This window comes from Chrysoperla carnea, chromosome 2 (genome assembly GCF_905475395.1).
Source record: "Chrysoperla carnea chromosome 2, inChrCarn1.1, whole genome shotgun sequence".
Classification (NCBI taxonomy): domain Eukaryota; kingdom Metazoa; phylum Arthropoda; class Insecta; order Neuroptera; family Chrysopidae; genus Chrysoperla; species Chrysoperla carnea.
In genome coordinates this window covers 36613629-36626636 of record NC_058338.1, presented here as the reverse complement: position 1 = coordinate 36626636, position 13008 = coordinate 36613629, and the positions used below count along the sequence as shown (strand labels likewise).

Sequence of the window (13008 nt, the reverse complement as noted above, 5' to 3'; positions counted from 1 at the left end):
CCTACCTAAAACAATTTCAATATGTGCTTGCAACAGATTTTTTAAATAAATATATAGGAAATCTCAAGTTTTAATTCGGAAAATTGAATAAGTGACAAAATTTTCCAAAAAATAAGAGAAAACTTCATTTAAACTTGCATGTTTTCCAGCTTCTATATATGGGAAGGGATGTATAGGGGCTGGGTGTATTCCTATAAATCGGAATTATGAGCCCTTTGATTTAACATCAAACACGATTGCATAAAAAAAATTTTATTTTTTAACAAACAAATTAATACCTCCTCCCCTTCCAGGGAATTTTGAATTGGTATACATATAATAATTCCATTCGGTTCTGTGCGTGGTAGCCTTTTTTTACATAGATATTTCAAGTCTGTATAATAGATGAAACAAAATTTTTTGTATATTCTGTTTATAGTAACTAATCGAGCACATATTAAATGCATTTGCATCCTACTTCAGTTAGATTCTATAAATGGTACTTCATTTTTTATTAAGTTCAAATACCATGGAAATTCAAGCTCAAATAGTTTATTATTCTCTGCTAGCCAAAATGATCCATTTGTGCCAACTTTTAATATCGTGATCATACTCTTGGCCACACTCTCAGTTCTAGAAAACATAATAATAAATAAATACTCATGATTAATAATAATTTTTCCTAAGGATGTTTGGGACGTATAAAAAATCAAGGGTAAACGTTCTGAACACTAACAATTTGTGAATATCCATGTTTTGTATCATGTCACAAAGTAAATAAATACTAAAACATATAGGTATATATAAAATTTAAATTAAAAAATAAAATTTTACTAGAAATGTTGAATTAAATGATCGATTCAGGTTATATAATTGTTTTTGAAAATATTCCAAACATCCTTAAAGAAAGGTTAAGATAATCTTACAATTGTTCATTAATTTTTAACCGATTTATAAAATTATTTAAATCCTCGTACTCTTCTGTGTTAGGAATGTTGACTAATGGTGTTGCTGTCATACCTGGACATATTGCCATTACGGAAATTTGAGTTTTATCATACCAATAATTCGTCTAAAACAATCAATTATTTGTTTATGATTAATTTTCTTTCTGCCCTGCTGGAAAATATATTTGAAGAAAGAATAAGTCTTAAAAACTCTGAAAAGGTCGTAGAAACTCTGAAAAAGTCTTAGGAACTCTGAACAACTCTGAATTACTCAACGTTTTTGCACTGTCTAATTCAGACTTATTCTAAGACTTTTTAAGACTTAATTTTTCTTCAAATATTTTTCCCACCAGGGTGGTTCTAGAAAGTTTTTAAAATAAAAATCTAAATTATCAGAGCATAATTTGAAAGAAACCGTTTTAAGTTACAAATATAGTTACATGTAAATAATTTACCGAAAATGCTTTGGTTAATCCAATTACGGCATACTTGGAGGCTGTATATTCTGGAAATTGTCCAGCCCCTGATAATCCAGCGGTGGAAGCAGTGTTAATAACTTTTGATCCTTTTTTCATAAATCTCATAGCTAGTTTTAATCCATTAAGAACTCCACCCTAAAATAATTTATGAAACAACTGGTTTCAATATTCATAATGTAAAATTTAAATTTAGTGAGAAAAATCACGCTTTTGGGCTTCAATTTGAAAATCAAATGAATAAACAAAGCGATCGTTTGACGATCAACTTTCTAATTTAGAGTGTTATTCAATCTCTTACCGTTTAGGCTGCAACTTTTGTTTAAGTTATTTTTTAATTGGTTAAATACAAATCGAGCTATTAGCCATTATAGATTAAAATGACCCAACCTGTATTTGTGTGTGGTAGGTTTAAAGACGTATTGGATGTTGCTCAGTCTGCTTCTAATAATGTAGTTTTATTGGAGATCGGCGAAGTTCCGTTTTGATGTATACATAACTCAACAATGTGTAATGTATTGTTGGAGGTAGGTAGAAAAGACTGTAATTACAGTTTAAACTGCTTTTGTACACGGGTAAAATCCTTTTTGAAACTGAATACTTTCAACTTACAATATTAATATCAAACAGTTTGCTGCTAATAAGGACACCTGCATTATTAATGAGTATATCCAATCGACCACTCTCATTGATAATTGTTTCAAACACATCTAGATAACAAATCTAAATTAATTTCAAATGGTTTAGTTTTAAATTTTAATCGAGAGTGAATTACTTTGAAATTCTTCTAGCTGCATTACATCCAATTTTAAAAATTTTACCCGATCATTTCCATATTTCTTGACTAATGTTTTAACAATATTTTCACCATTCTCTGCATCAATGTCAGCAATATAAACTACCTGCGATGTAAAAAATAATAATAAAAAGTTTCTGGTTAGGCAAAACGCCATAGTGACTGGAGCTCTACTAAACAAAAAGCGATTCTCCTGAGGGGCATGTCGAAAGTGTCTGAAATACATTCTTTACCGTTTTTCAAAAAAAAAAAAAATGAGAAAGTTATTCTGCTCCTATGCTATATGTATTTTGGAACAAGCGTTGTTCATAAATGACTTATTCTACGAAAAACAATCGCCATATTTTGGGATGAAATACGATCGTTGAATATGACCAACTTTTGCATAAAATCAAGTGTAATGGGATAAATTTACTGGATTTTGATAATCAATTCGGAAAATTTTGGGAGAATGCTAATTTTTTAAATTGATTTCTTTCGTTGTAGAAAACAGAGAAAAATAGTTTTCCAGTTCCGAAACGATCCGCACGACCTTCTGCACGCAGTTTTGGGATAATTTCTCTCTACATTGTTTTCTTTATTGGTGACGTTTTCTTGAATTTCTCTGCTTCTATTAATCGGATTGAAGCAAATAAAAAAAAAATTGTTTGTAATGAATTTTTGCATCGACTTTGCCTGCTATCGAACCCTGAACATAGCAAAATAACCTCAAAATCCCAAGGAAATCGCATGTAACTTCATATTTTCAACTTTTTCTGATAACTTATCTATTAGCCTTCTCCCAAAATTTTCCGAATTGATGATCAAAGTCCGGTAGATTTACCCCATTAGAGGCGGAAAAAGTTTTTAGATACTAAATTGATCACTTCACTAATGAGATGAAAAATTATTTCCAAATACCTTTCGCTTATCTATTATTTGCTTTATCTTTTATTTTATAAACAGCCGTATTTCAAAAATATTACGAGAACATAAAATACACATGATTTAATTCGCATCACAATTTCGATAGGTAAATTATTCTTTCACCAAAAGTAAAGAATAATTTTATCCAAAATTTGAAAGCAAGAAATATCCCGAATAAGTAAGTAAGAGAGAACAAAATTTCTTCAAAAAAAAATTCTGTAGGCAATTCAGTATTGTATTTTATTGTACATGTAAATTAATTTTTCCTATTCTGATGTAATACCAATAAATGGAAAGCAGAAATATTTATGACTTACACTAATACCATTTTCTAATAATTGTTGTAAAAAACATCGAATTTTCTCTAACATTACCCATGAACCGTTTTCTGTCAATTGTTAAACAGTTACAAAGCCAATTTCACTACCATCTCCTGTTGCAAACAAAACATGGAATTTTTAATAATTGACTTACTCTTGCATTGTTTTCTAATAATTGTTCAACTGTTGCTAAGCCAATTCCACTAGCACCTCCTGTCACCAAAGCTACTGAATCCTTAACCATTGTTGAAAATAGTTTGATTATTTTCAACACTTAACGTTGGTTGATTTTAATAGTTTCAGTTTTAGTGTTCAAATTTACCCCTTTTCTTTTACTTTTTATAAATTAAGACAATAACATTCATAACAATTTTTTCTTATCTTATTATTTCAAGAACCAGAGGTGGACTAAAGAAAGCTTTATTACTTAGCAAAATGTAGACAAAACGGGTCTATTATAAGACGACAGCGTATTACATGGAATGTTCAAAAAAGAAAAATAGGTTTCGCATTGAACATGAAGCTCTTCGTTGCTTCGAAACGATATATTTTATGAAAAAGCTAGCCATTTTCCCCGCCCACTTCTCTGGTTTATTCCAATTTTTTCCATACATATTTTTTTACTCATAGGTCTAGGCTCTAGTTTCATTTCAGCGTTATATTTTTCAAAACTATGAAACTATGATTAAGAATGATTATTTTAATACATGTAATACTATACAATTTTTCTCTTTTGTTTCGACCCTCTGATTTTATACATATTCATAGTATATTATCCTCCCCTTAAATCACTTACACTCCTCAATCAACCTTTTATTCCACTTCTTCTCTTAATTTCTAATTATGTTTTTGTATCTTAATATATCAAAGTATTCTCTTAATACGCAAGGAACATTGGAATTCGCCATTTTTACATTAGACCTTTCTCACATTTATTTTTCTTTTTATACCATGTACAGTAGAATCTCGATAACTTAAACCTCGGTAACATAAAAACCTCTGTTACTTCAAAAAATACTATGTTCCCTTCCCATCAGAGCCCAAAACCTCCATAACTTTAAAGACGCAACCTCTATAACTTAAATAAATAATCTCTGTATAGGCCCTCAGTAACTACATAGAAACATGTACATACCTCTATATTAACTAGGGTTCATAGAAACATGTACATACCTCTATATTAACCTTTATCTAACATAGACACTTGATAATTTAAAACCTTTATAACTTAAACTATTTTGTGTTTCCCTTGGACTTTAACTTATCGAGATTCTACTGTATATATGAAATATACATAGTATATTAAGTTTAGTCCCAAGTTTGTAACGCTTAATAATAATGATGGTAGGAAACAAATTTTGTCATAGGTGTTCACTAAATCACCTAATTAGTCCATTTCCGGTTGTCCGCCCGTCCGTCCGTCTGTGGATACGATAACTCAAAAACGAAAAAAGATATCGAGCTGAAATTTTTACAGCGTACTCAGGACGTAAAAAGTGAGGTCAAGTTCGTAAATGAGCATCATAGGTCAATTGGGTCTTGCGTCCGTAGGACCCATCTTGTAAACCGTTAGAGATAGAACAAAAGTTTAAATGTAAAAAATGTTCCTTATCAAAAATTAAACAGCTTTTGTTTGAAACATTTTTTCGTAAACATCACTGTTTACCCGTGAGGGCGCCAATTAGGCGGAAATTTTATAATATGTACTATACTTGATTGTCAGTTATGTATGTGTCATATGTTTGTATGTGTAATGTGATAAAGAAATCAACACTGACTATGCATGGTATTTTAACAATTAACTCAGTCAATTGTTTGTTTTCACTTGTTTTTAAATGAAAGTAAATATCTTGATAAATGGGCTAGTTTTTTCCCCCGATTTTTTTGGAGCCATATGACCGAGAAAACAGTTAATGAAAATCATTAAAATTCAAATTGGCGAAAACGATCCGGAAACACGCGAAGTTACACGAATGTCGTTGTGACGTCATTTAAAGTTGATAATAATGTATATTAATACGACTGTTAGAAACTGTTTTATTGTCATTGCTTGTCGGATGGACATCATAGATCACGTGTGCGGTAGAGCCAAAGAAAATCGTTTTAAATTATTTCAAATATTGTGACTTTTTTACAATTTTTTTCATAGTGCTTTTATGGCTAAAAATGCGTAATTTTCGAGTTACAGGCTCTACTCGAACTATATTTTCATAAAAAATTAACAAAAAGCATTTCTGTTTTTAATGAAAAAGGTCGATTTGTTACTATAGCGGAAATAGAATTGCACTCTACCAAAACTTCAGCTGCCAAAACTATTGCGGTTTATGTGAAAGCTCACCCAAAAAGCAGACAGCGAAGTCTTAGTAATAGTGTTTCGTTGGCTACTCATCTAGCACGGAATCATAAAAACGACAAGAGTACTTAATGTTTGCCGTTGTCAGAAACAAAATTCGTTTAAAAATGGGATCCTGATTTTCGCTTCGGCAAATGCCAACTTATCATGAAAAAATGTTTGTAAAATGATAGCCATTTTTAAATTATAAATTATATTTATGACAATAATTAATCGTGATATTTATCATTAATTCAAATACTTAGGTGAAACATATTTTTAACAGTGAGGATATTTTGGATAGATATTAATGCAAATCGTAAATGTTACTGTAGGAAACGAAGCATTTGCCCCAGGAATCAAGCCCGGCAGTGGATTTTTATGGAAGCCGTTGGAAAATGTTTGTCTGAGTGTACTCAACAAAGTCATATTTATGCGAACTTGAGCTTTTTCGATTTACGCCCATAGGGCGGGGCTGAAATACCCCACTTCTTGATATATCACATTCTCTTTATTTTAAATTTAAAAAAAAACTATTGTATATATTTTATATTATGTACAATTTCCAGCATTTTTTAATCCCTGACATTTCTGGTTTCGATCAAAAATTCAATTTGAAAGCCATTAGATACTGTATTTGGACGATTATAAAAATTACCGTTTTCGACATAAAAGCGTTAAAAAAAAAGTACAAATTTTTCCGAAACATTTTCTAAACATTTTTCACTCTTGGTATTTTTTAGCTAATTTCTCCGTTTTCGATGTATAAGAGTTTAAAAAATAAAAAACGGGTTTTTGCCGAAAATTTGTTATTGGCGTAAAATAAAGATTGTTTTGAATAAAAATAAACATAGTTTTCCCAAAACATTTTTACCAAAACCACAAAATAATCTTTATTTTCGTCAATAACAAATTTTTGGAAAAATTTGTACTTTATGTAACGTTTAAGACTAAATCGAAAACGGTGAGGTTTGGTGAAAATTGACACGAATCAAAAAATGCTTAGCTATAATCGTCCAAATTTAATATCTACCTAATGTCTTTCAAGTTGAATTTTTGATCAGAACAAAACCAGAACTAAATCATCTTTATTTTCGTCAATAACGAATTTTCGATGAAAAACCGCATTTTTAATTTTTAAATGCTTATATCTCAAAAACAGTGAAGTTAGGTAAAAAATGTTAGGGATTAAAAAACGTTGAGAATTGTTCATAATATATATGCAATAGCTTTTTTAAATTTAAAATAAAAGAGAATTTGGTGTCCAGAAGTAGGGTACTTATGTCCCACCCTATGGGCGTAATTCGAAAAAACATATGTTCGCATGAATATGACTTTGTTGCGAGTACACTCCGACTAATTCCCAACCGGATCCCAAAAAAATCAACTGACGGCGAGTCCTTGGTTAGATTGTTTTTTCGGTTTTATTTGATCGACTAAGTGGCAACCTTATAAAAACTTAATATACTTGACCTTATAATTTTTACTCGTGGACCTTATAATTTTTACCAAACGTATAAAAGATAGGGAGTAGGAAGATAGGGAGTCGGAAGATAGGGAGAAAATGCTTTCGAAAATTTTTGAAAAACAAATAAATGGCAACCGAAAGGCCGCCATAATTCTATTGGTTTTTTAAACTATTCTTAATTTATAAAAAATAATGCAAGCTCTGACATTCAACACTTTCTATATAGGGTATTTCAACAGTTAACTCAGTTAATTGTTTGTTTTCACTTGTTTAAATTAATTTTTAAACAATTAAGTATTAGTAAGCTTTATAAATGCTTATGTTGTAATAACAAATATCGGGAAGGCCATCTGTTATTAAATTGGAAATAAATCACCCTTTTTATGCGTTAGAAAGTTGAAAATCTTGATTGAATATGAAAGGTGAAAATCGTATAATGGGGATGATGAGTAAATTTTTTTTATCACTTCAGGTGAAGAATTCTCCTGAACGGGCAGAAAACTGAAGTTTGTTTTTAAAATTTTTTGCAAAATATGAACGTTTAAGACTCCTAATTAAACACAGGGGAAGATATAGATAGTGACGTCTTTGCATGTGGTATGACCATAGAGATTACATATAAAACTCTGTTTTGCCTGAAAGAGATGAGGAATAATCTTTGAATGCTTATTACTTTTTCGTTTTTTAATTAATTTTAATTTAACTTAAATAAAACCGATATAAAAGCTATTTTTGGTCGACTATCGAGATAATCAACAACAAATAACACAAACTATAAAATCGATATCTTCTTAATAGTATTTTCTTAATTTACTATAACTATAATGTTAAACTTATTAATATATTTTAAACCTTTTAGGGTTCAGCTAAATTCGGCGTTAGAAAAATGGTACTTCCCTTTTAATTAAATCTGTATAAACTGGAAATTCGATTTCAAATAGTTTATTATCCTCTGAAATCCAAAATGAACCATTTTTACCAACTTTTAATATTGTGACCATGCTTTTGGCTACACTTTCAGTTCTGTGAAACAAAAGATATACATATACATGAATATACTATAATTTATCTTTTGAGAAAGGTTGGAAATCTTACAGTTGTGCGGTTTTTCTTAAAATGTTGAAGAATTTAATTAAATCTTGGTTGGCTTCTGTGTTGGGAATAGTATGGACTAATGGAGATTCTGTCATACCTGGGCATATCGCCATTACGGAAATTTGTGTTTTATCGTACCAGTAACTAGCCTTAAACAAAAATTTCTTTTATTTATTTTTTGTTTCTACGTGTGGGAACATCTACTTTCTACTTTTGGTAGATGTTATAAGTTTTAATAATCAGAATATAATTTTTTTTACCGAAAATGCTTTGGTTAATCCAACTACTGCGTGCTTGGATGCTATATATTCAGCACATTGTCCTTGGCCTCTTAATCCTGCCTTGGAAGCAGTATTAATTATTTTTGATCCTTTTTTCATAAAAATCATTGCTAATTTTAATCCATTAAGAACTCCACCCTAAAATAATTTAATTGATTTTATATAAGTTATAATTATATGGAATTCTCAAACAAAAATTTCTACTTTAGGTGCTACAACGCTTCTATTAATTAAAACAATGGTCATTCCAAAAATATAAGAGTCTCGGTAGGATATCTTGATAATAAATATACCGGCTACTTATTTATAATCTTCGAACCAAAAAAAAAGAAGTGTTAAAGTTTAACCGCTATATATTGTGTCCGTCTGTCTTTCATGAAAGCAGAAAATAGATTCAAAAAGACACTTAAATCGATCTGGAATATGATTTTGACCTTCAAGGTCATGTAAAAGTCAAATCATATAAAATAAGTAACAGAGATGAACAGTTTACGTTTGAATGTAAGCAAAAACCGACTATATTGCAAAGAAATCGAATGCAATGCTATACAGAATGTTCGATTTACATCTAGGCATAATAATATCACGAGTATGACAAAATACATGCGTTAAGCAATTATCTAAGTGAGAGGTATTATATACATGTGTTGAAGCTTCGATATGCGTTGAGGTAGTTGTAAGACGATTGGAGAGTGGGAGTTTCTCAGTTGAATAGATGAACTACAACAGATAAGCCACGATACAAGTCACTTTTGCAATTTCATATAACATCTGCCTATACCTCTTACTTAGATGCATTGCTTAACGCATGTACTCTGTCCTACTCGTGATATTTATATGCCTAGATGTAAATCGAACATTCTGTAGGTGAAATTTTGGATTAAATTTCTTACTAGCATCGGGGGATATATTAATGAGAAAAATCCATAAGTAAAAAGGAATCAAGTATAATGGCAAGGATAAGGTACTTATCCCTTATCCTTTCTTATTTCCACTTACAATATTAATATCCAATACTTTGTCGCCAACAAGAACTCCTGCATTATTAATGAGTATATCCACTCGTCCACTCTCTTTGATAATTTTTTCAAATATATCTAAAAATTAAATTTGGTAATATAAAATTGCTTGGTTTAAATTAATATAAAATGGTATAAGTCTATGGGGAAAATTACTTCGAAAATCTTCCAAGTTTGTTACATCCAATTTTAAAAATTTAACTCGATCATTTCCATATTTCTTTCCTAAAGTTTTGAGTGCATTCTCGCCATTTTCTTGATTTATGTCAACAATGTAAACTTCCTGTGATTGAAAAAAAAAATTTAAACACATTTTCTAAACTAAAAATGCAATATTAGATTTTAAGAAAAATTTGTTAATTTTTCAATCTCTTAGGGAATTCGTTTAGCTAACGCAGCTTGTGCGCTATGATTTTTTTTTACTTAGATATGAGTACCAATAATTCTCAGGCCTGTTTTTGGGGTGTGTTTATTTATAAATAATCGAATGTTTAATATTTTATTAAAGTATAGAACTTATAATTTAACTTCACAATTTCGATAAATTTAGTAATCGATGCTTCCTAAAATATTCATACAATATTACGATGAATCAGTGAAACAACACCGAATTTTCACTAAGTGACATATTCATGAACCGTTTTCTGTCAATTGTTAAACAGTTACAAGGCCAATTTCACTACCATCTCCTGTTGCAAACAAAACTTGGAATTTTTAATAATTGACTTACTCTTGCATTGTTTTCTAATAATTGTTCAACTGTTGCTAAGCCAATTCCACTAGCACCTCCTGTCACCAAAGCTACTGAATCCTTAACCATTGTTGAAAATAATTAGATTGTTTGAATCACTTGGATTAGTTGAGTTCTACAGTGTTGTAGAAATAATTAAATTTTAACATTCCATTTTATCACTTTTCTTTTGTAAACAATATTTTTTTACGATAATAAAAATTATTTTTATGATTTCAAGAATCAGATTCGTATTGAAAACTTTCTGGTTTAAACAGATTAAAACCGAAATTCCACAGAATTTGGAGGATAAGGAAAAATGTTTTTCTGATCACCAAAGTATTTGTATTGGTCATCTATCTCGATCACGATTGAAATACTTATATGAGTGTAAAGGGCGGCAATTATTATTTTTTGCCTGGAGCGGCTAAATAGCTAAATCGGGCCCTGATTTCTTGCTCAAAAATATAAAATATGGTTGAAAACAGCACTTCTTCGAAAGCGTAGCGGACCTGCATAATATAATAAAATTAATCGATTGTGATTGTGAATCGAAAAGATGAATATAATAAAATATCCAAAAATTTGTTGGACATTTTCATTTTATCTTGCCATAAAATATATAAAATCGAGTGAATTTTTATTTTAGTACCTGTTAACATTACGTTTTCAATTTTTGCATCGAATACACGTGACATTTATATTATACTACATACGTGACATAAATAATAATAAAATACTAAAAATAGTAAAGGTATATTTCCCTCCGACCGAATTTTATAATTTTTTCCCTGTAAAATATTTTTTGACCTTTACAAGTAATATTTTCTTTGAAAACTGAAAGAAAAAGCTTGCGACAAATATATGCTGGCTTCTGTCCAATCAGATTAAAAGAAATGCATATTCAAGAAAATCCGTCCCGTAGAAAAATCATAATTAGTCGAATTTCGATGTTAGTTTTACAGGGCAGGATTCATAACAATAAAATTAAAATTTTAATCTGTAAGACAATAGCCATACTGTACCATATACACTTTTAATCCGCAGGTATTAATAAAGTTATTTATCTATTTAATTTCCCATACTGAAAGTTTCTGTAATGGGCCCGAAATTTCATAGTCAGGGATAAGTATTCGCACGATTATAAAGTATTAGTCAGAGTCATTTTTTCTAACGATCTCGAATTTGCGCCAATCGTTGTGTTGTAACACTCAGATGTGCTGAAAAGGTTGATCAAAGCAGCGCATAAAATTGGGACGTTGTGGATGGGGGGGGGGTGGGGGCTTGTGATCAAAATAAAACTTAAAATTGTTCTGTACTTAAATATTAAAGAAACTGGAAATTTCATAATGCACTAATTTAAGATGGTTTATGTATTACACGTTTATGGTTTATAGCATATTAAATGGCGGGCGAAAACTGTTCAGATTGCTGTGCCGGAACACTGAGCATACGGACTACGGACTATGTTTGTCTACGGATAATGAACATGAGATCGGAGACATTACTTACTTGCGCCCGTGGTGTGTATACTATTTTTCTCCCCGACGGAGGTGGATAGCGGCAACTTTATTCTGCTCAGTGGTCAGAAAGTTGACACTTTCTGCACGGAGGTGAAAAAAAATATTTAAAACTTCAGAGTCTCAGTAATCTGCACACTCAATAGTTCGACACATTCAACAATTTTCGTCCGCCGCGCCGTGTAATGAGTATAAAACAACACTATTTGTATTACATAAACCATCTTAAATTAGAACCCTAAACAACCTAAAAATCCGAACAAATCCAATAATATGACACCCCTAGGTTTTTAATGAGTCCGGATTAGTGAGAGTCCTACTGTATCAATATTTGTTATCTGAGAAGTGAAGAGATGATCTGAAACATAAGGGTCGTATTCATATGAACAGTTTGTTTAATTTTTTCATTTATTAAGTGAATAGGTAAATATGGTAAAGTAAAAACAAGCGCTGATATTAATAAAAAATAATCTTCCTTAAAAATTTTGTAACTTAAATTGTAAAAATGTTCAATGTCTTTTAAAAGTCAGATAAAAAAAATTATTTTACAAAATATAACTGACTTCAAAAACATGCACAAAAAAGTTATAACTATTTTAAAATACTTTCTATCAATAATTTTCTTGCGAGTAATAACGTATTGAAGGCGACTTATTACTTAATTTTACTAAAATTATTTTATAAAAATAATAATAAGCCTAATTTTAATGAAAAATAATTTTGTGTATTGTTGTCTACATATCATGATTAATCATTAGAAACTTTTATCCAACCAATTTATTCTTAGTGGACAAAAGCCTATTATAATGTCAGCAAAAATTCCCCACCAAATACAGAAACTCGCATCTCTCTAGCATGTACAGAATAAAAGGGATAAAAGCAGTATTCTGTTAAATTAATTTGACTCTATTTCGGTTGATTGATAAAAATTCCAACTGTCTAGCTTGTATAGAACAGAAATACGTAATTTTGGGAAGTGTTTTCCGATTTTCTGGAATGAAATGAAAAGTTTTGAAGTTTTCGCATTTTTCCCGTAGGTTTCAAGCAATTCTGCTTCGAATAAATACAAATTGCAGCTTTCTAACACGCCTAGAAGTCTCTTACAATTTGTATAAATGAGTGTGCCAGTGAGTTAGTGA

The 13008-nt window shown here is 30.3% G+C and overlaps 2 protein-coding genes across 3 annotated transcripts; both read right to left on the bottom strand.

Moving 5' to 3' along the window:
* Nucleotides 1–342: 342 nt before the first annotated feature.
* Nucleotides 343–3713, bottom strand: LOC123293752 (dihydroanticapsin 7-dehydrogenase-like). Of its 2 annotated transcripts, none has more exons than XM_044874652.1 (6): nt 3579–3713; nt 2178–2304; nt 2015–2112; nt 1382–1540; nt 906–1051; nt 343–612 (listed from the first exon to the last, which is right to left on the bottom strand). In XM_044874652.1, exons 1-6 carry the CDS (start codon nt 3666–3668, stop codon nt 459–461), a joined length of 774 nt encoding a protein of 257 aa, XP_044730587.1. In that variant the 5' UTR covers nt 3669–3713; the 3' UTR covers nt 343–458. The 2 variants fall into 2 exon arrangements, with proteins under 2 accessions (XP_044730587.1, XP_044730590.1); XM_044874655.1 differs by having other exon boundaries at nt 454–612; nt 1000–1051.
* Nucleotides 3714–8005: 4292 nt separating this feature from the next.
* LOC123293656 (15-hydroxyprostaglandin dehydrogenase [NAD(+)]-like) lies at nt 8006–10491 on the bottom strand. Its single transcript, XM_044874537.1, has 6 exons — nt 10350–10491; nt 9776–9902; nt 9600–9697; nt 8580–8738; nt 8320–8468; nt 8006–8247 (listed from the first exon to the last, which is right to left on the bottom strand). Exons 1-6 carry the CDS (start codon nt 10437–10439, stop codon nt 8103–8105), a joined length of 768 nt encoding a protein of 255 aa, XP_044730472.1. The 5' UTR covers nt 10440–10491; the 3' UTR covers nt 8006–8102.
* Nucleotides 10492–13008: the final 2517 nt, after the last annotated feature.